This window comes from Pseudophryne corroboree, chromosome 12 (assembly GCF_028390025.1).
Source record: "Pseudophryne corroboree isolate aPseCor3 chromosome 12, aPseCor3.hap2, whole genome shotgun sequence".
In the NCBI taxonomy this organism is placed as follows: domain Eukaryota; kingdom Metazoa; phylum Chordata; class Amphibia; order Anura; family Myobatrachidae; genus Pseudophryne; species Pseudophryne corroboree.
This window is the reverse complement of record NC_086455.1, coordinates 65,446,909-65,473,949: the sequence shown is the minus strand read 5'-3', so window position 1 is coordinate 65,473,949 and position 27,041 is coordinate 65,446,909. Positions and strand designations below refer to the sequence as shown.

The window sequence follows — 27,041 nt, the reverse complement described above, 5'->3', positions numbered from 1 at the left end:
GCCATAATGGCAAGCACCCCGCTAGCCTGGACGCCGGCTCAGTACTCACCACTCTTCATTCTTCTGGCTCTGTTAGGGGTGGCGACGTGCTGCGGGAATGTACGCTCGCCGTGGTGGGGCTTGCGAATAGTTCCCTCAGGAGCTCAGTGCCCTGTCAGCGGGGAACGGGACCATTAACCCTTCAAGAGGTTGGGCCGTTTCCCCCCTAAGTCCCACGAAGCAACCAGGCTGGTGCCATCCAGTCTTGCCTGAAAATAACAAACATATAAAATTAATGCAGAAAACTCTTCAGGAGCTTCCTTCAGCGTGACTGGCTCATCCGGGCACATTTTCTAAACTGGGTCTGGTAGGAGGGGCATAGAGGGAGAAGCCAACCCACACTATCAAATTCTTAAAGTGCCCATGGCTCCTAGTGGACCAGTCTATACCCCTTGGTACTAAATGGACCACAGTATCCTCTAGGACGCAAAAGAAATATAGATTACAGAAAATTCAAAACTTTTATTTCCACAACCCCAACATTTAATGTTCTAGTACAAATAATCTATTGACAGAATCAAACCGGCAATGAAACATTTAAGATTTTAACCATATTTAAAGACATCTGAAAACTATTTGTCTCCTGGCATTAGCTACCAAATTGTCTCTATCGGAGTATCGCCCACATGTGGTAACATTAAAGCAACAAAGTGTAGTCAAATAATCAGTGCTAGAAGACATGATTGGGTTACCAGTAATAATATTTCACTAGGCTCTCCCACACTCTTGTTGCATTCAGCAACATAAGCTTTATAGAAGAGATGCAGTTATCTTATCGACCTTCAGAATGTTGACAAGCAATGATGCCGGCCTCTGTATTGTGACAGCCAGGATCCTGACAAACGGTACGCTAACCGCATACTGTTTCTAAAGGTCCATACACACTTAACGATAAAATGAGCGACGTCGCTCATTTTCCCCCTCCTTGAGCGATGTCGCTCATTTTATCGTTAAGTGTGTATGCCGCCAGCGATGACCGATGCGCGGCCCCGCGGGTCGGCAACGATCGTCGCTGTCGGTAGGGCATGCATGAAGGATGTGGACTGTCGTCCACGACCTTCATGCAGGGCTGGCGGGGGCGTGACGTCACTGAGCGATATGAGCGGTCATATCGCTCAGTGTGTACAGGCGGCCGCCGACCGGCTGGCCCGGGAGGGGGAAACGTTAGACGATGTCGCTCACAGAGCGACATCGTCTAATGTGTATGGGCCTTAAGGCTGGAGCACACTTATCCCCAGACTTTGTCTAGCACTGACCTGAATAAACCCGCTAAACCCTAACAGCTGAAGAAGAACGTGGAACAGAGATCCGTACTCACTTCACAGAAGCCGAGAGCCATGGTACATCTGATGGGCTCGTCGGGGTCATGACACAGGCAGAAGAATGTGGCATACAACTCTATGTGGAAGTTTTTCGCCCCAACAAACACAACCATGGCCTGAAAAATACGAATTAGAGTTTCAGTAAAATATTACAGATCATTAAGTTGGATATACTTCCTTAGAAAGCAAACAGAATAGTTTGGTAGTTGTAATAAATATTCCCTGTAACTTCTCTAAGTACTCTCCCTGACTCCTGGCAGAATCTACGTTGCTTTCTCTTTAATACTGGTTTAAAGATTTTTCAGCTGATACCGTCGTGTTTATTAGCATATTTACCTAACTAATCCCCGCTATGCAGGAAAAAACATATAGAGTTTATATTCATATCTGTACACTATATATGCCCTCCCCGGTGCTTGCCTGGATACCCATCTGTCCTTCCCTTGGCTCCCGGGCCTAAGAGCACTGCAACGAGCCGGTGCACACTCCTGTCCCCGGCACTGCACCCAGATAGCGTAATACAGAAGAGAGCAATTACACTGTTGGGTTCACTGGCAGTGTAATTACAGAATGAGGGGATGAGTGGGAGGAGTTTCAGCCAGCTACAGGGACTGATTGGATGAGATCCACCTGTATCTGACATTTTCGGATGAGATAAGGATTTTCCTCATGTACTCCTCAGATGACATTATGGGGTCTATTCATGAAGCAGTGAAAAGAGTGGAGAAGTGAGCCAGTGGAGAAGTTGCCCGTGGCAACCAATCCGCATTGAAGTAACATTTATAACATGCATACTATAAAATTATACAGAGCAGCTGATTGGTTGTCATGGGCAACTTCTCCACAGGCTCACTTATCTGCTCTTTTCACTGCTTCATGAATAGACCCCTATATAAGGTAAGTCTTTAAGGATATTTTTAACATTATTTCTGATACTGATCTCTACAGAGCGATGTTGTAGGAGTCAGTCATTAACGGAATAGATAATTGCATGATCTTTTCCATTAACCCTTGCTTGCTACACAGACCCCTTACTATTGCTGTGATCTCCTCCCCTATTCTTACGGTTTACTTTCATTTGTGTAATGTCAGCATTACATAGAAGCAGATAGGTCCCCAGAGAGAACGAAGTGAGAGAAGCAAGGAAGGCAGGTAATGTATGAAGATGATAAAGGAGGGAAGGGGATATTTACAGTCTCCTCCAACTACATGGTCTAAATATACTTGGTGCCTGAAATACCAATCACAACTCTAAGTGTATGAACAAAAACTATGGGCTCAAACGCTGTCAAATAGTTAAATATTCCCAGTTCAGAAAAAACACAATATGTAAATGACAAACACAATGTACCAGAGATACAGTTACTCTACCATGGACAGCGACAAGACATGGAAGCTGTTGAAGCCACAGAAACAGACTCACGGGAAAGTTGTAGGCACAGTGTTTTCTCACGGCACAATACTTCTTTTCTAGCTCTATGTTCTGGATCTGGTTGTCATTGTGCCCGTTCTCTTGATGAAGACCCAACCTGCAGAGCTTCTTGTAGAATTCAAGGAACCATATCTGCTGCTCCTGAGTGAATAGGCCTTGCAGAAAGTAATGGGGGCAATGTTACACAATGGAGGTGATGTGAGAGCGGTCTATCTCTGATATAAGGGGTCTCCTGCAACCTCTGCACAATGCTCTGCTTACCACTGTCTATTTCTTTAAGAACACTACAAACATAAGGCTATTGCAAGCACAAAACACCTAACAAATATGCTAAAACATATTTTAGGTAAGTGCTAAACTATAAATCACAGCATGTCCTGCCCGCAAGCAGCTAGTCACAGGTTGTCCAGAACTCGTTTACATGTTTCCAATGTATTAGCATCCCATACAATCATTAAGAATCATTCACTTTGTCCATCTAGACAGTGTGTTTGGCAGAGGAAACACACCATTAGCTTGAAACATACCTTGCAGTCCATGGCAGAGTTTCCCTAAATGTAAAGACAAAGAAGTGAGGACTGATTCGTCCGCTTTAAAAGACTTCTCACAAAATGACTTCACCAGTGGGAGAACAATCTGACTTCTGTCATCTGCGATAAAAGAAGGTGCAGTAGAATGCTCTGGTAAATTGCAAAAACTTAGCATTACTGTTATTAATACAGACCGGAGAAACGTCTAATTACAACATACATTAGCACACATACCATTCTTGAGAGAATGAGCTATAAAACGGGGCCCTTCTCTCCCTCTATGGCAGTAGTTCTCAAACTCGTTTCTCAGGAACTTAAACAGTTCATGTTTTCCATGTCTCCTCACAGAATCACAAGGGAAATAATTAGCTCCACCTGTGGATCTTTTAAAATGTGCCAGTGAGTAATGAATACACCTGTGCACCTGCTAGGTGACCTGGGAATTGTGACCTGTTTGGGGTCATGAGGACCAAGCTTGAGAACCTATGGTCTATGGCAGAGGTTCTCAAACGCGGTCCTCAAGGCACCCCAGCACTCCAGGTTTTAAGTATACCCATGGCCCAGCAAAGATGGTTAAATCAAATTGACTGAGGTGCTAATAAAGTCTCCTGTAGCCAAGCATGGATATACTTAAAACATGGACCAGTTGGGGTGCCTTGAGGACCCTGTTTGAGAATCTCTTCTCTAGGGCAACGTTTTCCAGGTCATCTAGCAGGTGCACAGGTGTATTTATTACTCACTAACACATATTAAAAGGTCCACAGGTGGCGCTAATTATTTGCCTTGTGATTCTGTGAGGAGACCTGGAAAACATGAACTGTTTGGGATCCTGAGGACCATGCCTGAGAACCTGTGCTCTAGGGCTTTGTAACTTAAATGAGCTGCTTTTGTGAGTTACTCCAAGGGCAGAAAAGCCTGTGACACTCAGACCATGTGAATATTCACAGCCTATCAAAAGCCTGTTAGACTCCCTAGAGTTTTGTGACACCAAGAATATTTTTTTCAGTAGCACGTTTCTTCGTTCCTGCCAGCAGATGGAATGTTCAAAAATGCACAGAAGGCGGTTAACATCATCATCATGTTTAAAAAACTGAATACAGAAAGAGCTTTAACAAACGGCATGTAACATATTTTAGTTATGTGCCATCAGTTCAGACATCTCCTTACTGTGCATCTGTGTGTAGGAAGACAAAGAGTAATAAATGGCATGAAACATAAAACAACCTCCAGAAACCTACCATGGTCGAACATAACTAGTAAATTAACAAGAGTCTCGAAGGCTGCGAGCCGCACACTGTTCCCCTCATCTCTGGCCAGTTCTATGAGCTCCGGAAGAATGGCAGATTTTGTTAATTCTGTCCTGCAACAAATGACAATGGCACATTAAGATAAGCTTACTGACTGCAGTGGTCATATTTTTAATAGTTTTCTATCACTAGGTTTCAGATAATACTATTTCCATTGCACCCCTTGCATCAGGGCAGTACTGAGAGTTGTAGTGCTATTTGTTACTTGTCTACTGTATTGTACTGTTCTCTGTACTGTACTGTTTTACACCTTACTGTCTTATTGCTTTCCCTCTGTGGACCACTTGTGGCACCCTATAAACAAAGTTTATTAATAATATATTTGCTGTAAAACCACTATTAGCACCATTTACAGAGCTCAGTGAAAGTGGATCGGTGTCTGTGTAACTTTTACAATGTCAACAGTGACAGAATGTCGACAGTCGATTTTTTCAAGATTTTAGGGTTAGGGTTAGGCTGAAATTATGGTTAGGATGTGGTTAGGGTTAGGGATACTCAACCTGCTAATGCAAATCTGCATGGTTGACATGCAAATGTGAATGTTGACAATGGACTGTCAAACTCCTATCCATGTCGACACCATGAATGTCAACATTTAGACCATGTCGATATTCTGATGTTGACATGGTGAATATTGTCATTCTCAATGTTGACATAATCTCTACCACACCCAATCAGTCACCAGTGTTTGCAAGTTACACAACTGCAACCACTGCTGTTCATTGGGTTGTAAAAGATTGGCTTACTCACAAAAGGTTCATTGCAGAACATGGCACCCACTATATATGAACAGTCACGCCCACTTCCTGGTCTCTGGGAAGTGGGCGTGAATAAAATAAAATTTGTGGCTACATTTGTACTGTAGATTTGTGTAAGAATTACACATCACTCTGGGGTAGGAATGGCCATCGGTGAGTTATGGTCATCATTGATGACACCATCAGTGGTTAACCTCGATGGTACAAAAACCATTCACATGCAAACTATCAATGGTTTCACCCACAGGTGGTCATCCATGCTCGATGACTTGCTAAGCTGCCGGACAATCAGAGCCTGGGGGCAGGACTTTGCGGGAGCGCCAAGGGGCGGAGCTATGCTCTGTACCTGGCATTAAATGGAAACAAAAAAACACACTGGTGACTCTCTACCATCGATTAAGACAAACCAGTGGTTCCCTGCCATCATTGGTTATCATTGGTTAACTGCAATCGGCCATTAACTATCGAAGGTTTGTAGACCTTGATGGTCGATGGTCATCCCTATTCTAGGGCTACACCCTTCATTTATTTACACTGCCCATCTAAAATGCTGCTCAGTTTTTCCTCATGTTTGTAATGATACATTAGATTCAGGTGAGATGAAACGATAAAGTGGAGAAGTTGCCCATAGCAACAAATCAACTTTGAACTGTCATTTTATAGATTGTGCAAGATAAAATATAGTAAAAAGATACTGGGTGCTATGAGCAAATTCTCCACTTTATCTTTCTCGGAGTACATCTCCCCCTGCTGCCTGTTCATGGAACTTTGGAAAATCATAAACAGGTGTTAATAGGGGAGACTGCAGGTCATCTGCTCATAGCGGCCAGGGGCTCTGCACTAAAACGAAGATAAATCACGTAGTCATGTAAATTGTGAGTGACGCTGGATCTGGTTCATGTTTGTAAGTCAAACAAAAAAAGCAAGCAACAGGGCAAGCTTTGTTGCACTGCAGGTGAGGCAGATGTAACATGTGCAGAGAGAGTTAGATTTGGGTGGGTTAGAATTTTTCTGTGCAGGGTAAATACTGGCTGCTTTGCATGTAGCCCACGAATGTTAGACAGCTTCATTTTTACACCTCAATTTAGATTTCAGTTTGAACACACCCCACCCAAATCTAAATCTCTCTGCACATGTTACATTTGCCCCACATGCATGGATTTGCCCAGTTGTGTGCTTTTTTTGCTTTACTTACAAACATGAATCAGCCACAGTGTCACTCACAATTTACATGACTAAGTGATTCACCTTTGTGCTCAGCATAATCCCACTGCAAGCATAATCATTTCTTTCAGAGATATTAAGAGACACTCAACAGTGAGTCATCAGCAATGCATAACAGCATCAAATAGATGAATGGAGACTGAGAGAACTGGAATCTTATAATTTGTTTGTATCCCTTTGTGTCACTACCGGGTCAAGGCAAATACTCCTCCTCCTCCTCCATATCTGCAACGTGCTGTAGCACAATCACAGAGCCCACAATGTGTGGGCTGCAGGAACGTGAATACACCCCCACATTTACTGCACGATTCTGAATTAACGCCTAGCACGTCTGTATTCAGGGCCGATGTATGATACAGAGATGTGCATCTGAGAGCAGACTACTGCGTGAGAGTAAATTGAGGGAGCATGATGGAGGTCCAGCCCTTCACACACAACCAGTCCAACAAACTCTTTCAATGAAAGAATAATCAGCCCACACAGCAAGATACACTTGCTGTATCATAGCAGCCTTCTTTCCTGGATGTATCACTCGTTGTGGAGAAGTTATTGCAGTGATTTTAGGGGGGGGATTAATCTATTAGGAGAATTGAAAAGATTAAAACCAGTGCTACAGTCATAACAGACCCATCAAATGTGTCATCATCATTATAATTTAATTGTATATGTGTATAAGAGGCGTACAGACAACACACACATGCATGAGTATAAGTGACGCAAAATGACAAGTACAGTATGTTACACAGGTGCAATGATAAGTAGAACAAAACAAGTATAGATTATAAATAAATGTAATGCACTCACTTAATTACAAGTGAAGTATAAAATATAATAGGTACTAGCGGGGAAAGCAATTTAGTGGGATGGAGCAGACGGAGACAGTAGAAACAAGTAGACAGGTAGACATGGCAAGTAGACAATGTAGAGCGAGTAATCGGGAGTTGTCTGGAAGGGGTTAAGGTAGGCAACAGTGAAAAGGTAGGTTTTGGAGGAGCAATTGAAAGAGTGTAAAGGGCCCTACAAATTGAGCGATCCGCCGCCGAGCTGCCCGACGGCGGATACAGCCGACGGGTGACCCGGCGGCGGGGGGGTCAGTGACAGGGGGAGTGAAGTTTCATCACTCCCCCCGTCACCCGGCTCTATAGAAGTGCAGGCAAATATGGACGAGATCGTCCATATTGCCCTGCATGCACAGGAGATGGGGCACCAGCGATGAACAAGCGCGGGGCCGCGCATGGTTCATCGCTGGTGCCTCCACACTCAGATATGAACGTTATCTTGTTCATTAATGAACGAGATTGTTCATATCTTTGAGTATTATCGCCCAGTGTGTAGGGCCTATAACTCGGGAGTACACTACAGTCTTGTAGTACATGATCACAGGTGGAGAGAAGCACCATTGAGAAATCTTGAAGAAGAATCTTGAGACGATGTAAGGAGATAAAGTGTAGGTCAGAGGCACATCGGAGAGGTGGAGCTGAAGTCTATCTATTGAAGCTTTAGTAAAGGCTTTGGAAGTTTTGCTTAAGCAACTTGAAGTGAATACTGGAGGGAATAGGGAACCAGCAAAGGGATTTACAGAGAGGAACATAAGTGTCACCATTGCGTTCTGCATGCACTGGAGAAGCAAAGGTCAGCAAGGAGAAGGGATGCATTGTCCAAGAGGAAAATAACGAACAGACCAGGACTTTGGTTACTTTCTGAGTTAGAAAGGGCCACATTTTGGCTATGTTGCAAAGAAGCAAGCAACAAGAAAGGGAGAGGTAGAGGATATGTGGGGTGAAGATGATCAAGGAGTCAATGATGTCACCGAGGTAATGGGTTTGGGGAACGGTGTAGACTGATATCTTGTTAATAGTGTCGAATGATATCTTGTTGATGGGAGGAGGGGAAAAGATAATGAGCTAGGATTATGAAGTTTGAATTAGTGTTGGGAAATCCAGGTGGAGATGGTAGAGAGGCACTTTGTCATGCCGGATAAGAGAAACATCTACATAGAGGTAGTGGTGGGTACTAAGGAGTATATGAGTTCACTGAGAAAAGAGGTGTAAAGAAAGAAGAGCACAGAGCTAAGATCAGAGCCTTGAGGGACCTCATACAATGAGTAAAAGTAGAAGAATATTAAAAAGTAGCAAGACAGATTGAGCAATCAGAGAGGTAGAAGGCAAACCAGGAGAGAATAGAGCTGCAAAGCTCAAGGGAGCACAAGAAGAAGAGGGTCATGGACAGTGTCAAAAATAGCTTAGATACCAAGATATATGGAAATTAAGAAGACACACTGCGAACAGTAAGTAACTTTAGTAAGGGCTGGGAATTAGAGGTCAAAATCCAGAATGCAAAGAGCTGAGGAGAGATTGGCAAAGAGAAATTGGATTCGCCGGTTGAAGACTTGTTATTTAAGAAGTTTGGAAACAAAGGTGAGAAGTGAAATAAGGCAATAGCTGTAAAGGGAGGTAGAGTCCAGAGATGGTTACTTAAGAAAAGGAGGGGCAAAAGAATGTTTGAAGGCAGAGGGAAACATGCTGATGGAGAAGGACCGGGATGAAAAGAAGACTGTTAGGGGGAAGGGGGTGAAAGAGGGGGGAAGGAACAGGGTCAAGAGGACAGGCTGAGTGAGTGGAAAAGGAAAGAAGAGTGAAGATCTCGGTAACAAGGGGGTTAGGAACTGAGGGTAGAAAGGTGAATGGAAGAGAGGATGGATGGAAGTGGGTCTGACGAGAAGAATTTCATAGTGTATGCTGTCTATTTGCCTTTAGGGAAGAGTGGGTGGTTGGCAGGGGATGGTAGATAAGTGGGCTCATGGTAGAGAAGAGGTGGCAAGAGTAGTTGAATATATTGTTTGTCAAAAGAGAGGACAATGCAGTAAGAGGATATTATAGATTTGGAAGTGGATGTAATCAGCATCTGATTGGGATCTCCCCAACTGGCGCTCAGTATCATAAGGAGATTATTGAGATTACTGAAGGCAAACTGAATGTGAAAGGTTAGCAGTAAAACAGGGCTGTAGTTATGTGACTGGCAGTCTCCTGGTCACAATACCTCTCCCTACATCAAGAAGCCGCACAAACCCGATAGTTGGTATGCCAACTAAAAGGGACTATTCCCGCCCATACAGTGGGAATAGAACCTGAGGCGAGCACAGGGGCTTCGTTGCGCTCAACCAACCCTCCGCGCCGGCATTCTGGGAAAAACATAAAACCGGTAGAACATGCCCAACCCGTAAAACATACCCAACCTGTAAAACCCCCCAGTAATGAACAGAGCACATCAAATGTTATGGTTTGTTTTTTTACTTATTCATTTTTTTTATTACTTTCTGCAAAAAATATGCATTGTTTTGCCATTTATTATGAGGAGGGAAAAAAATCTAAATTTTTTTACTGTTTTTAAAAAAGAACATGAAAGTGTTGAGGTGTCTTATGTTAAGCTAAATGGGAAACATTAATCACTGCACTAGAAAAAGGACAGATAAAACCTTAGCTGCTATGGGCAACAAAACTCTCTTCCGGTACGCCAGCTTACATACATAAATGCCTTTTGATTATATTGCAATATAATTGATAATAACCTTTATTTCTCTCCTTTACTACTGCATTATGGGTATGGCCTAATTAAAAGACTGATAAGTTTTAATACTTTCTAAAGTCATCCCTTCCTTTAATGAATACTTAAACACATTCATTCCACAAGAGATTACATTAATTAAAAAAGTAGTGCATACAGTTTGCCTTAGGAAGTTAATTCCTGTATAACTTAATATATTGCTGAACAGAAAACCACAGCTGCCAGTAATATCAGTGCGTCAGTTAATAACTCACGACCATTATATGTGACTCACTTGGAGGGGGAATTTCCTAAACATGGAAAAATGTGCGAAGCGCATTCTGCTATGCAGTAAGGCACCTATTTGTTTGCCCAGCACATGTATCAGTATACATATATTTTACTTTTTAGACTGGCCCCTAGAAAACTGTATTACTGCCCTTTCAGGATTTTGTGGGACACTGTGATGTGCATGGAAAGAGTAAAAAAGACCTCCTGTTATCATTTTTCATTTATCTCCAGAAAATACTTCTTTGAGGCCCATTTTTTCTTAAATTAAACAGAAGATTGATTTACTTGTCTTCATTTCATGTGTCACTATCGTGCATTTTACTTTTTTATTGCATTGGTTGAAATGTGCCTAAAATGCTTATTACTATGTTATACTACAGTACATCCACTGCTCTGGTTGGGGGCAATCTCCATAATTCACGGGAATAAAAGGCTCTGCACTGCCAACCAAACTGTACACTTAGGGGGGAATTCAAATGTTCAAAAAGTCGATTGGGTGTCTGTTTTTTTCCTGTCCATTAGATAGGAAGAAACAGACACCAAACTGACTTTTCAAACATTTCAATTCCCCCCTTAGTGCCCAAAGTCTCATTGCAGGATGTGATTACATTGCTGGCATATATGAACAGACGCAGAGACAGGGTCTCTGCCATAGGTTCACTTCAGTGCTTGGACTCCTGCACAGTCTGCTGACCACGCATGCATGGCAGCCACTGCCAGGGAGGGGTCCGGGAGAACCCTCTCCTGGGGGTAAATGTAACAGGACCCGAGTTGGTGGGGGTACGGAACTTCGGGTGAGCATGTATGTATTTTTAAAGTCGCAATCACTTACAAGGCACAACCAACCTAGTGTTGCCTTGTAAATGATTGCTGCTTGCCACATGGCCCCTATTACATATACCCCCTGGTGCTTTCTGCATATTGTAGCCCATAGAATGGCCTAACGCCATTTTCAGATGGCGGTAGCTGCGGGGGCCAATCTCAGGAATGCTTTGCATTTTGGGGACTTGGTAAATCTGACAGTATCCTATCCCCATAGAAACCTATAGGGGTTGCGACTGCTGTTGGGAATGGAGGGATCTCAGTAGATCGCAAAACTACTACTCCTTCCACTAACATGCGGCAGAGGGCAAGGTTGCCCCGCATGCTGGGTCCTAAACCCCCTCCGCTAAAATGCGAGAGCTTCGCCCACTGACTGCCGCGCCGCCGTCCCATCACCACCCCCCGCCAGTACTCAGCCTGCGATCGCGTGCAACGGCAATCTAAGTTCTCGCGCGTGCACGCAGCGGCATGCGCAGAAGTGTGGAAATTGCCGAATTGCGAGTTCCGCACTTTTGCAAATGAAGCTGAATCGGCCCCTACAGTCACCCATTCTGAGTACATAAAACACTGCAGATCTCCTAAAATCATGCTCAGTATAGTGACACCATGGCACCATCTTACATAAAACATGAAAAGTCCCAAGGCGTAAACATAAAAAGGGCTTATGCAGCCATCGGAAGGAAGGACCACCAGATCCTTAACAAATATAATACAATTTCAACAACAAAAAAAACAGATCGGCGCTCAGTCCTTGTTCCAACCACACAAATATAGGATGGTTATATATTTACAGTTCTTAATTGTAAGGTAAGAAACGCCAAGCTCCAGCAGGTTACGTAGAATTTCACAATTCCATTCCTTCATATCTCTCGGAAGGAAAGTAAAGTGGATGACTCCCATAAAGGTATCTTTCCCTGGCAAATCCTCATCACCACATGACAAAAATATGTAAAGCCTTTCACCGTCGAAAGTAACCAGCATCAGGTTACAACATACCGTACTCACACAATCAAGTGTAGCGACACTCCCATAAAGTTATCTTTCATCCAACTGTAATGCAGTTTCTCTATTTCCCCTTTTACGGGTATTTAATACCTCCAAATGGTTTTGAACTCCTAAAACAGCTTGAGTATCTGGTACTCTCATTACGCCACAATAATTGATCCCAAAGTACTGGAAGAATATTACAATAAAAACCATTTTTTCTCTGTAGACAGTCCGGGTTCCATCGTCTGTGCATTGTTGGTGTGTTGTCTCTTTTTGTCTTCTGTTTATTTATTGGTTCACAGTGATCTTTTTATATTTATTTTGTGAATTTTTTTTTTTTTTTGTGTAATACCCCAACTATGGGGCTTATGTTTGAAAAATAAACATTTTTAATGCGGATAAGTTTGTGTGATCACACCTCCTTTTTTCAGGGTTGTTTTTTTATACATACTTACCTGAAACCATTGAGAGTGAATATTTGAACATAGGCCCTCATTCCGAGTCGTTCGCTCTGTATTTTTCATCGCATCGCAGTGAAATTCCGCTTAGTGCGCATGCGCAATATTCGCACTGCGACTGCGCCAAGTATCTTTGCTATGAAGAAAGTATTTTTACTCACGGCTTTCTCATCGCTCCGGCGAACGTAATGTGATTGACAGGAAATGGGTGTTACTGGGCGGAAACACGGCGTTTTATGGGCGTGTGGCTGAAAACGCTACAGTTTCCGGAAAAAACGCAGGAGTGGCCGGAGAAACGGGGGAGTGGTTGGGCGAACGCTGGGTGTGTTTGTGACGTCAAACCAGGAACGACAAGCACTGAACTGATCGCACAGGCAGAGTAAGTCTGGAGCTACTCTAAAACTGCTAAGTAGTTTGTGCTCGCAATATTGCGAATACATCGGTCGCAATTTTAAGATGCTAAGATACACTCCCAGTAGGCGGCGGCTTAGCGTGTGTAACTCTGCTAAATTCGCCTTGCGACCGATCAACTCGGAATGAGGGCCATAGATTGGATTACACAAAGCTAGATATGATTACAATTACATTTTAAACCGTGAGAGTGGTACAACTCCAGCACATGAACAGATACCTATATGAGCTTTACTCTGTCTTTGCTGAAAGTGAGTGGGGTACGCAGCTCCCCTTGTATTATATGGTGAAGGATTCACCCAGGGGTGTGATTCATCAAATCGACAGTGTCTAGGTCGACAATGTTTAGGTCGACCACTATAGGTCGACAGTCACTAGGTCGACATGGATGGAAGGTCGACAGGGTTTCTAGGTCGACATGTGCTAGGTCGACAGGTCTAAAGGTCGACATGAGGATTTATTTATTTTTTGTGTCGTTTTCTTCGTAGAGTGACCAGGATCCCAAATTAGTGCACCGCGTCCCCTCGCATGGCTCGCTTCGCTCGCCATGCTTCCGGCATGGTGCCTTCGCTCCGCTACCGCTTCGCTCGGCACACTTTACCGTTCCAATCGTAGTCCACGTGGATCGTTAAGTATGAAAAAATCCCCCCAAAAAATAAAAATGTGAAAACTCATGTCGACCTTTAAACCTGTAGGCCTAGCACATGTCGACCTAGAAACCCTGTCGACCTTCCATCCATGTCGACCTAGTGACTGTCGACCTATAGTGGTCGACCTAAACATTGTCGACCTAGATACTGTCGATCTTCAGACCGGATCCCTCACCCAGACCAAAGACACCAATATAGACACTATCCTTGGGGCTGAACTGTGAGTGGGGTACGCTCCTCTTTTCCACATCTACTCCACCATTGAACTATCAGTTGGATTAGTCCTGATGTGATACTTTACTAAGACTTTTACCAACTGACAAGTATATGGCTCTACTACAGTATACATTGTTTGTTTTATTTATTTATTTTTATATTCCTTGGAGAGACTGAAACCTTTGGGGCACCTATAACAAAGGAGGAGACAGTACGAGAAAAACAATCACCACTATATAAGGCATACTGTATATATTATCCTTTACATTTTATTACCTGTTTTATTGTTTCCATTTAGTGCCTGTACAGGTGTTGATTCCCAATTTTTTTCTAGCAGTGTATGAATCATTGGGTGTAGTGACACCCTTTTCTGGGAATTCAACATTGTTAAGGCTGCTATGCACACATTTTGGATGCCATATCACTTTGTTTTAACATTTTGAGACCTTCAAGTGAAACTGTGAGCTCAAGTGGTGAAACGCGTTAAGAGATTGCATTGCTAATGTATTGTCCCATTCCTGCTTCTCACCAGACTGATCAGATTGGAGTGTTGCTTTTAATACTGATAGGAATCATCTGTATTTCTGTGTTTTATACTATATATTAAACGGAGACATATTGACATATTGAGACGTATTGGCTATTTATTAGTAATTATTTGGTTGATAGACAGTCCTTTTAGGTCATCTAGAATCACAATAAGTGGGCAGATGGAAGAATGAGTGTAATATCTTCAATCCTGGAAACATAAGATTTTATACTTACCCTATGCCTTGAGCAATAAACTCCAGCTGGCGACACATACACGAGCGGACTTCATACTCTACGTCCTGACACAAAGATTCCACCAGGGGGAATATGTCTCGTTTTACTCTGCAATAGAAGGATGAGTTAGTAAATGCCTACAGGATTCCACGCTACCATTACTGCGCAACAAGTTCATTCACTGTTGTGTGAATTACATTCCTTCTACTTATATGGGGTCTGATTCAGAGGCGGATGTAAACGCGGTCGTGCAGCATCTATTGGTGGTCATTTGTCTGCAACTTTACGCAGATGCTGCACCAAAGTCCATTACTAGTGTACATCCATGCATCTGAATGTGCAAGGAGTGAGACGCCTACTTTCAGTGTCTGTAATACAGTGTGGTGCGTCTTCAGACGAAACTTGCACAAGCCCTATGGACAGTGCAGATGTTCCATATGACTATAGCCTCTAATGTGAGCGATTGTGTGTCTGAGTATGCAAACACTTCTGTGAGAGTCCCATAACACGGCCATCTCTGTGCGTCTGTTTAGCCACTTCCCTGTCACCGCCCAGGAACACGCAAGCATTTAGAAAACACTTCTCTGTGCATGCGTCTGAAATTGCAACTGTGACTCTGCACAAACAAAATCAGGACGCATGCGCGGTGTGACTTAGATGCATGCACAGATGCAAAAAAAAAAAAAAAACACGCCGCATGCGACTCAGAATCAGGCCCTATCTTTTTATTTGCTGCAATATTTTCTACACTTGGAATCCTTTTCCATGCATCCATTGATGACCACAATATGTAGACAGTACGGCTCCAGAGAACAGTCCACTCCCCCCACTGCATTTGTATCACTAGTTGGCTGCCCGGTCCTGTTATATGGTAAAATAATACTTTACTACAGTGAAGTGCTAAAACAAATTGTTCTGCACACTGGGGGGTAAATGTAATAGGGTCAGAGTTGTTGGAGGTGCAGGACTTTGGGTAAGAATACTCTTATTTTTAAAGCGGCAACCAGGTTGGTTTTGCCTTGTAAACGATTGCCGCTTTAAAAACACCAGCATTCTCGCCTGAAGTCCTGCACCTCCAACAACTCAGACCCTATTACATTACAGGAGGAACTGTGCCGGGAGCAGGGGCTGTAACTGAAAGCTAAACAACAAATACTATGAAGTTAAATACAAGATCATCTGCACCCTTTCCAGAGCTGGAAGTCATTACACATTCACTCTATTGGAAGAAAAAATAAGATTTTAAACCTACCGGTAAATCTTTTTCTCGTAGTCCGTAGAGGATGCTGGGGACTCCGTATGGACCATGGGGATAGACGGGCTACGCAGGAGACATGGGCACTTTAAGAAAGACTTTAGGTCTGGGTGTGCACTGGCTCCTCCCTCTATGCCCCTCCTCCAGACCTCAGTTAGAGACACTGTGCCCAGAGGAGATGGACAGTACGAGGAAAGGATTTTTGTTAATCCAAGGGCAAGATTCATACCAGCCACACCAATCACACCGTATAACTTGTGTATCAATTAAACAGTTAACAGTATGAAAAAATAACGTAGCAGCAGTCCAACCTGATGGAACTATAACATAACCCTTATGTAAGCAAAACTATATACAAGTCTCGCAGAAGTAGTCCGCACTTGGGACGGGCGCCCAGCATCCTCTACGGACTACGAGAAAAAGATTTAACGAGTAGGTTTAAAATCTTATTTTCTCTAACGTCCTAGAGGATGCTGGGGACTCCGTAAGGACCATGGGGATTATACCAAAGCTCCCAAACGGGCGGGAGAGTGCGGAAGACTCTGCAGCACCGAATGAGCAAACCTTAGGTCCTCCTCAGCCAGGGTATCAAACTTATAGAACTTTGCAACGGTGTTTGAACCCGACCAAGTAGCAGCTCGGCACAGTTGTAGTGCCGAGACCCCTCGGGCAGCTGCCCAAGACGAGCCCACCTTCCTAGTGGAATGGGCCTTGACCGATTTTGGTAACGGCAATCCAGCCGTAGAATGCGCCTGCTGAATCGTGTTACAGATCCAGCGAGCAATAGTCTGCTTCGAAGCAGGGGCGCCAACCTTGTTGGCTGCATATAGGACGAACAGTGCTTCCGTTTTCCTGACTCTAGCCGTTCTGGCCACATAAATTTTCAAAGCCCTGACTACATCAAGGGACTCAGAATCCTCCAAATCTCGTGTAGCCACAGACACCACAATAGGTTGGTTCATATGAAAAGATGACACCACCTTAGGCAAGAATTGAGGGCGAGTCCGCAATTCCGCCCTATCCATATGGAAAACCAGATAGGGGCTTTTATGAGACAACGGCGCCAATTCCGACACTCGCCTAGCCGAAGCCAAGGCTAATAACATGACCACCTTCCAAGTGAGATATTTTAACTCCACCGTTTGAAGTGGTTCAGACCAGTGCGACTTAAGGAAACTCAACACCACGTTAAGGTCCCAAGGCGCTACCGGAGGTACAAAAAGAGGCTGAATATGCAGCACTCCCTTTACAAAAGTCTGTACTTCTGGGAGATAAGCCAATTCTTTTTGAAAGAAAATGGATAAGGCCGAAATCTGAACCTTAATGGATCCTAACTTTAGGCCCAAATTCACTCCAGTCTGTAGGAAGTGAAGGAAACGGCCCAGATGGAATTCTTCCGTAGGAGCATTCCTGGCCTCACACCAAGAAACATATTTTCTCCATATACGGTGATAATGTTTAGCTGTCACGTCCTTCCTAGCCTTTATCAGAGTAGGAATGACCTTTTCCGCTAGGATCCGGCGTCCAACCGCCATGCCGTCAAACGCAGCCGCGGTAAGTCTTGGAACAGACATGGCCCCTGTTGTAACAGGTCCTGTCGTAGAGGAAGAGGCCACGGATCTTCTGTGAGCATTTCCAGCAGATCCGGATACCAGGTCCTTCGTGGCCAATCTGGAACAATGAGAATTGTTCTCACTCCTCTTTTTCTTATTATTCTCAATACCTTGGGTTCGAGAGGAAGAGGAGGAAACACATAGACCGACTGGAACACCCGCGGTGTCACTAGGGCATCTACTGCTACCGCCTGAGGATCTTTTGATCTGGCGCAATACCTCTGTAGCTTTTTGTTGAGACGGGATGCCATCATGTCTATCTGGGGCAGTCCCCACTGACTTGCAATCTGTGCGAAGACTTCCCGATGAAGTCCCCACTCCCCTGGATGCAGGTCGTGTCTGCTGAGGAAGTCTGCTTCCCAGTTGTCCACTCCCGGAATGAACACTGCTGATAGTGTGCTTACATGATTTTCCGCCCAGCGAAGAATCTTGGTGGCTTCCGCCATTGCCACCCTGCTCCTTGTGCCGCCTTGGCGGTTTACATGAGCCACTGCGGTGATGTTGTCTGACTGGATCAGAACTGGTTGGTCGCGAAGCAAGTTCTCCGCTTGACATAGGGCGTTGTATATGGCCCTCAGTTCCAGGATGTTGATGTGAAGACAAGTCTCTTGACTTGTCCAAGGTCCTTGGAAGTTTCTTCCCAGTGTGACTGCTCCCCACCCTCTGAGGCTCGCGTCCATGGTCACCAGGATCCAATCCTGAATGCCGAACCTGCGTCCTTCCAAAAGGTGAGCACTCTGCAGCCACCACAGGAGAGATACCCTGGCCCTGGGGGACAGGGTGATCCGCTGATGAATTTGTAGATGTGATCCGGACCACTTGTCCAATAGGTCCCATTGGAAAGTCCTTGCATGGAACCTGCCGAAGGGAATAGCCTCGTATGTTGCCACCATTTTTCCCAGGACTTGAGTGCAATGATGCACAGACACTTGTTTTGGCTTCAATAGGTTCTTGACTAGAGTCATGAGTTCCTGAGCTTTTTCTATCGGAAGAAAAACCTTTTTCTGGTCTGTGTCCAGAATCATGCCCAAGAAGGTCAGACGAGTCGTAGGAACCAGCTGTGACTTCGGGATATTGAGAATCCAGCCGTGTTGCTGTAACACCTTCAATGAAAGTGACACGCTGTTTAGTAACTTCTCTCGTGATCTCGCTTTTATGAGATCGTCCAAGTACGGGATAATTGTGACACCCTGCTTGCGCAGGAGCACCATCATTTCCACCATTACCTTGGTGAAAATCCTCGGGGCCGTGGAAAGCCCAAACGGCAACGTCTGAAATTGGTAATAACAATCCTGTACCACAAATCTCAGGTACGCCTGATAAGGTGGATATATGGGAACATGAAGGTACGCATCCTTTATGTCCAGGGATACCATAAAATCCCCCCCTTCCAGGCTGGCGATGACCGCTCTGAGCGATTCCATCTTGAACTTGAACCGTTTTAAGTATAGGTTCAGGGATTTTAAATTCAATATGGGTCTGACCGAACCGTCCGGTTTCGGAACTACAAACAGGGTGGAGTAGTATCCCTTCCCTCTCTGAAGTAGGGGAACTTCGACCACCACTTGTTGAAGACACAATTTGTGAATAGCATTTAACACTATCTCCCTTTCTAGGGGAGAAGTCGGTAGAGCCGATTTGAAAAACCGGCGAGGAGGCACCTCTTCGAATTCCAGCTTGTATCCCTGAGAAACAATTTCTATTGCCCAGGGATCCACCTGTGAGTGAACCCAGATGTGGCTGAAAAGTCGAAGACGTGCCCCCACTGGGGCGGACTCCCTCAGCGGAGCCCCAGCGTCATGCGGTGGATTTTGCAGAAGCCGGGGAGGACTTCTGTTTCTGGGAACTAGCTGTGCTGTGCAGCTTTTTACCTCTGCCCTTACCTCTGGCAAGAAAGGACGATCCACGCACTCTCTTGCTTTTATTTGAACGAAAGGACTGCATTTGATAATGTGGGGGAACACAAGGCAAAAAATTCGATTTACCTGCCGTAGCTGTGGAGACCAGGTCCGAGAGACCTTCCCCAAACAATTCCTCACCCTTGTAAGGTAAAACCTCCATGTGTCTTTTTGAGTCGGCATCACCTGTCCACTGCCGGGTCCAGAGGACTCGTCTAGCAGAGATTGACATAGCGTTTATTCTGGAACCCAGTAAACTAATGTCTCTTTGAGCATCTCTCATATATAAGACAACATCCTTTATATGGCCTAGGGTCAATAAAATGGTATCCTTATCTAGGGTCTCAATCTCCGTCGATAAGGCATCTGTCCATGCTGCTACCGCGCTACAAACCCAGGCCAACGCAATTGCCGGTCTGAGTAATGTACCAGAATGTGTGTAAATGGATTTCAAGGTAATCTCCTGCTTGCGGTCAGCAGGATCCTTGAGGGTAGCCGTATCTTGTGATGGCAGCGCTATCTTTTTTGACAAGCGTGTCAACGCTTTGTCCACCTTAGGGGAGGATTCCCACCGTATCCTGTCCGTTGGCGGGAAAGGATACGCCATAAGAATTCTTTTGGGAATCTGCAGTTTTTTGTCTGGAGATTCCCACGCTTTTTCACATAATTCGTTCAACTCATGTGAGGAGGGAAAAGTTACCTCAGGCTTCTTTCCCTTATACATGTGTACCCTCGTGTCAGGGACAGGGGTTTCCTCTGTGATATGCAACACTTCTTTTATTGCAATAATCATATATCGAATACATTTAGCCACTTTTGGCTGTAACTTTGCATCATCGTAATTGACACTGGAGTCTGAATCCGTGTCGATATCAGTGTCTGCTATTTGGGATAGTGGGCGCTTCTGAGACCCTGAAGGTCCCGGCGACATAGGGACAGACCTGGGTTCACTCCCTGACTGTTCCTTAGCTTCAGCTTTGTCCAATCTCTTGTGCAATAAGTTCACACTAGCACTTAAAACATTCCACATATCCATCCAGTCAGGTGTCGGCACCGCCGACGGAGACCTCACATTCATACGCTCCCCCTCCTCCCTAGGTGAGCCTTCTACCTCAGACATGTCGACACACGCGTACCGACACACCACACACACAGGGAACCTCTTATCTGAAGACAGCTTCCCCACCAGGCCCTTTGGAGAGACAGAGAGAGAGTATGCCAGCACACACCCCAGCGCTATATGACCCAGGAAAAAAAACCACAATAATTTTATGTGTACCTAGATAGCGCTGTTTACATATACAATATGCGCCTAATTTGTGCCCCCCCCCCCTCTCCTTTAAAACCCTCTGTCTACCGTGGTATAAGCAGGGGAGAGTCCGGGGAGCTTCCTCTCAGCGGTGCTGTGGAGAAAAATGGCGCTGGTGAGTGCTGAGGGAGAAGCCCCGCCCCCTCGGCGGCGGGCTTCTGTCCCGCTTAAAATATCAAAATTTGGCGGGGGCTCTTATATATATATATATATATATACAGTGCCCAGCTGTATATATACTTATTTGTGCCAAAAAGAGGTCTATATGCTGCCCAGGGCGCCCCCCCCTGCGCCCTTACAGTGACTGCCGTGTGTGAGGTGTATGGGAGCAATGGCACACAGCTTTACTGCTGTGCCTTACCTCAGTGAAGATCATGAAGTCTTCTGCCGCCTCTGAAGTCTTCTTTTCTTCTCATACTCACAAGGATTCTATCTTCCGGCTCTGCGAGGGGGCGGCGGCGCGGCTCTGGGACGGACGGCGAGGGTGAGACCTGCGTACGATCCCTCTGGAGCTAATGGTGTCCAGAAGCCTAAGAAGCAGAGCCTTGAAACTCACAGAAGTAGGTCTGCTTCTCTCCCCTCAGTCCCTCGATGCAGGGAGTCTGTTGCCAGCAGAGCTCCCTGAAAATAAAAAACCTAACAAATATACTTTCTGAAGTGCACCCATCTCGTCTGGGCACAGTATCAAACTGAGGTCTAGAGGAGGGGCATAGAGGGAGGAGCCAGTGCACACCCAGACCTAAAGTCTTTCTTAAAGTGCCCATGTCTCCTGCGGAGCCCGTCTATCCCCATGGTCATTACGGAGTCCCCAGCATCCTCTAGGACGTTAGAGAAACATTATCTTGCATCCATCACACTCAAGGGCTAATTCAGACCTGATCGCTAGGCTGTGTTTTCGTATAGCGGGCGAACAGGTCTAAACTGCGCATGCACCACAATGCGTAGGCGTGTCGCACGGGTACAAAGCGGATCGCCGCTCAGCAATGGGTTTGTGCGAAGAATCCATAAGCACGGGCGTTCACAATGAGATTGACAGGAAGAAGCCATTTATGGGTGGCAACTGACCGTTTTCTGGGAGTGGTTGGAAAAATGCAGGCATGTCCAAGCGTTTGCAGTGAGGGTTCCTGATGTCAATTCTGGGACCGGACAGGCTGAAGTGATCGCAGCGGGTGAGTAAGTCCTGGGCTGCACAGAGACTGCACAAGATCTGTTTGTATAGTTCTGCTACACATGCGATCGCACACTTGCACAGCTAAAATACACTCCCCTGTAGGCGGCGACTATCTGATCGCAGCAGTGCAAAAATCGCTGCCCAGCAATCAGGTCTGAATTAGGTCCTCAGCACATATCTCACTGGGCCAGGTGTCTGGCTCAGGCGTTATGTGAGAGATCTGATGGATTTCTGCCAATCTGCCACAATCATCGCCGGACAATGGCATCCAGGCCAGTCAGACAGAACAGCAGAATTAGGCTGAGTGCTGGAAATAATAAGAATTTACTTACCGATAATTCTATTTCTCGTAGTCCGTAGTGGATGCTGGGGACTCCGTCAGGACCATGGGGAATAGCGGCTCCGCAGGAGACAGGGCACAAAAGTAAAAGCTTTAGGATCAGGTGGTGTGCACTGGCTCCTCCCCCTATGACCCTCCTCCAAGCCTCAGTTAGGATACTGTGCCCGGACGAGCGTACACAATAAGGAAGGATTTTGAATCCCGGGTAAGACTCATACCAGCCACACCAATCACACTGTACAACCTGTGATCTGAACCCAGTTAACAGCATGATAACAGCGGAGCCTCTGAAAAGATGGCTCACAACAATAATAACCCGATTTTTGTAACAATAACTATGTACAAATATTGCAGACAATCCGCACTTGGGATGGGCGCCCAGCATCCACTACGGACTACGAGAAATAGAATTATCGGTAAGTAAATTCTTATTTTCTCTAACATCCTAAGTGGATGCTGGGGACTCCGTCAGGACCATGGGGATTATACCAAAGCTCCCAAACGGGCGGGAGAGTGCGGATGACTCTGCAGCACCGAATGAGAGAACTCCAGGTCCTCCTCAGTCAGGGTGTGCCCCTGACCAAGTATCAGCTCGGCAAAGTTGTAAAGCCGAGACCCCTCGGGCAGCCGCCCAAGATGAGCCCACCTTCCTTGTGGAATGGACATTTACATATTTTGGCTGTGGCAGGCCTGCCACAGAATGTGCAAGCTGAATTGTACTACACATCCAACTAGCAATCGTCTGCTTAGAAGCAAGAGCACCCAGTTTGTTGGGTGCATACAGGATAACAGCAAGTCAGTTTTCCTGACTCCAGCCGTCCTGGAAACTATATTTTCAGGGCCCTGACAACATCTAGCAACTTGGAGTCCTCCAAGTCCCTAGTAGCCGCAGGTACCACAATAAGCTGGTTCAGGTGAAACACTGACACCACCTTAGGGAGAAACTGGGGATGAGTCCGCAGCTCTGCCCTGTCCGAATGGACAATCAGATATGGGCTTTTTAGAGACAAACGCCGCCAATTCTGACACTCGCCTGGCCGAGGCCAGGGCCAACAGCATGGTCACTTTTCCTGTGAGATATTTCAAATCCACAGATTTGAGCGGTTTAAACCAATGTGATTTTAGGAATCCCAGAACTACGTTGAGATCCCACAGTGCCACTGGAGGCACAAAAGGGGGTTGTATATGTAGTACTCCCTTGACAAACTTCTGGACTTCAGGAACTGAAGCCAATTCTTTCTGGAAGAAAATCGACAGGGCCGAAATTTGAACCTTAATGGACCCCAATTTGAGGCCCATAGACACTCCTGTTTGCAGGAAATGCAGGAAACGACCGAGTTGAAATTTCTTCATGGGGCCTTCCTGGCCCCACACCACGTAACATATTTTCGCCACATGTGGTGATAATGTTGTGCGGTCACCTCCTTCCTGGCTTTGACCAGGGTAGGAATGACCTCTTCCGGAATGCCTTTTTCCCTTAGGATCCGGCGTTCAACCGCCATGCCGTCAAACGCAGCCGCGGTAAGTCTTGGAACAGACATGGTACTTGCTGAAGCAAGTCCCTTCTTAGCGGCAGAGGCCATGAGTCCTCTGTGAGCATCTCTTGAAGTTCCGGGTACCAAGTCCTTCTTGGCCAATCCGGAGCCACGAGTATAGTTCTTACTCCTCTACGTCTTATAAATCTCAATACCTTGGGTATGAGAAGCAGAGGAGGGAAGACATACACCGACTGGTACACCCACGGTGTTACCAGAAACGTCCACAGCTATTGCCTGAGGGTCTTTTGACCTGGCGCAATACTTGTCCAGTTTTTTGTTCGGGGCGGGACGCCATCATGTCCACCTTTGGTCTTTTCCAACGGTTCACAATCATGTGGAAGACTTCCCGATGAAGTCCCCACTCTCCCGGGTGGAGGTTGTGCCTGCTGAGGAAGTCTGCTTCCCAGTTGTCCACTCCCGGAATGAACACTGCTGACAGTGCTATCACATGATTTTCCGCCCAGCGAAAAATCCTTGCAGTTTCTGCCATTGCCCTCCTGCTTCTTGTGCCGCGCTGTCTGTTTACGTGGGCGACTGCCGTGATGTTGTCCCACTGGATCAATACCGGCTGACCTTGAAGCAGAGGTCTTGCTAAGCTTAGAGCATTGTAAATTGCCCTTAGCTCCAGTATATTTATGTGGAGAAAAATCTCCAGACTTGATCACACTCCCTGGAAATTTTTTCCCTGTGTGACTGCTCCCCAGCCTCTCAGGCTGGCCTCCGTGGTCACCAGCATCCAATCCTGAATGCCGAATCTGCGGCCCTCTAGAAGATGAGCACTCTGTAACCACCACAGGAGAGACACCCTTGTCCTTGGAGATAGGGTTATCCGCTGATGCATCTGAAAATGCGATCCGGACCATTTGTCCAGCAGATCCCACTGAAAAGTTCTTGCGTGGAATCTGCCGAATGGAATCGCTTCGTAATAAGCCACCATTTTTCCCAGGACTCTTGTGCAATGATGCACTGACACTTTTCCTGGTTTTAGGAGGTTCCTGACTAGCTCGGATAACTCCCTGGCTTTCTCCTCCGGGAGAAACACCTTTTTCTGGACTGTGTCCAGAACCATCCCTAGGAACAGCAGACGTGTCGTCGGAAACGGCTGTGATTTTGGATATTTAGAATCCACCCGTGCTGTCGTAGAACTACTTGAGATAGTGCTACTCCGACTTCCAACTGTTCTCTGGACCTTGCCCTTATCAGGAGATCGTCCAAGTAAGGGATAATTAAGACGCCTTTTCTTTGAAGAAGAATCATCATTTTGGCCATTACTTTGGTAAAGACCCGGGGTGCCGTGGACAATCCAAACGGCAGCGTCTGAAACTGATAGTGACAGTTCCGTACCACGAACCTGAGGTACCCTTGGTGAGAAGGGCAATTTTGGACATGGAGGTAAGCATCCTTGATGTCCAGGGACACCATATAGTTCCCTTCTTCCTGGTTCGCTATCACTGCTCTGAGTGACTCCATCTTGATTTGAACCTTTGTATGTAAGTGTTCAAAGATTTCCCATTTAGAATAGGTCTCACCGAGCCGTCTGGCTTCAGTACCACAATATAGTGTGGAATAATACCCCTTTCCTTGTTGTAGGAGGGGTACTTTGATTATCACCTGCTGGGAATACAGCTTGTGAATTGTTTCCAATACTGCCTCCCTGTCGGAGGAAGACGTTGGTAAAGCAGACATCAGGAGCCTGCGAGGGGGAGACGTCTCGAATTTCCAGTCTGTACCCCTGGGATACTACTTGTAGGATCCAGGGGTCCACTTGCGAGTGAGCCCACTACGCGCTGACACTCTTGAGACGACCCCCCACCGCACTTGAGTCCGCTTGTACGGCCCCAGCGTCATGCTGAGGACTTGGCAGAAGTTGTGGAGGGCTTCTGTTCCTGGGAATGGGCTGCCTGCTGCAGTCTTCTTCCCTTTCCTCTATCCCTGGGCAGATATGACTGGCCTTTTGCCCGCTTGCCCTTATGGGGACGAAAGGACTGAGGCTGAAAAGACGGTGTCTTTTTCTGATGAGATGTGATTTGGGGTAAAAAAGGTGGATTTTCCAGCTGTTGCCGAGGCCACCAGGTCCGATGGACCGACCCCAAATAACTCCTCCCCTTTATACGGCAATACTTCCATGTGCCGTTTGGAATCTGCATCACCTGACCACTGTCGTGTCCATAAACATCTTCTGGCAGATATGGACATTGCACTTACTCTTGATGCCAGAGTGCAAATATCCCTCTGTGCATCTCGCATATATAGAAATGCATCCTTTAAATGCTCTATAGTCAATAAAATACTGTCCCTGTCAAGGGTATCAATATTTTCAGTCAGGGAATCCTACCAAGCCACCCCAGCGCTGCACATCCAGGCTGAGGCGATCGCTGGTCGCAGTATAACACCAGTATGTGTGTATATACCTTTTTAGGATATTTTCCAGCCTCTCAGCTGGCTCCTTGAGGGCGGCCCTATCTGGAGACGGTACCGCCACTTGTTTTGATAAGCGTGTGAGCGCCTTATCCACCCTAAAGGGTGTTTCCCAACGCGCCCTAACTTCTGGCGGGAAAGGGTATACCGCCAATAATTTTCTATCGGGGGAAACCCACGCATCATCACACACTTCATTTAATTTATCTGATTCAGGAAAAACTACAGGTAGTTTTTTCACACCCCACATAATACCCTTCTTGTGGTACTTGTAGTATCAGAAATATGTAACACCTCCTTCATTGCCCTTAACATGTAACGTGTGGCCCTAAAGGAAAATACGTTTGTTTCTTCACCGTCGACACTGGAGTCAGTGTCCGTGTCTGTGTCGACCGACTGAGGTAAATGAGCGTTTTACAGCCCCTGACGGTGTTTGAGACGCCTGGACAGGTACTAATTTGTTTGCCGGCCGTCTCATGTCGTCAACCGACCTTGCAGCGTGTTGACATTATCACGTAATTCCTTAAATAAGCCATCCATTCCGGTGTCGACTCCCTAGAGAGTGACATCACCATTTCAGGCAATTGCTCCGCCTCCTCACCAACATCGTCCTCATACATGTCGACACACACGTACCGACACACAGCACACACACAGGGAATGCTCTGATAGAGGACAGGACCCCACTAGCCCTTTGGGGAGACAGAGGGAGAGTTTGCCAGCACACACCAAAAACGCTATAAT

General features: G+C 45.8%; 1 protein-coding gene across 3 annotated transcripts in view; it reads right to left on the bottom strand.

Annotated features, from left to right (window-relative positions):
* PPP4R4 (protein phosphatase 4 regulatory subunit 4) overlaps positions 1-27,041 on the bottom strand; it is a 468,463-nt gene that overhangs the window by 48,975 nt on the left and 392,447 nt on the right. For all 3 annotated transcript variants that reach the window (XM_063947591.1, XM_063947590.1, XM_063947592.1), the window contains 5 exons: positions 14,756-14,863; positions 4,562-4,683; positions 3,321-3,443; positions 2,785-2,948; positions 1,358-1,477 (listed from right to left, as the gene is read on the bottom strand). In XM_063947591.1, the coding sequence (XP_063803661.1) occupies positions 1,358-1,477; positions 2,785-2,948; positions 3,321-3,443; positions 4,562-4,683; positions 14,756-14,863 (637 nt within the window). The remainder of the gene's footprint in view (positions 1-1,357; positions 1,478-2,784; positions 2,949-3,320; positions 3,444-4,561; positions 4,684-14,755; positions 14,864-27,041) is intronic.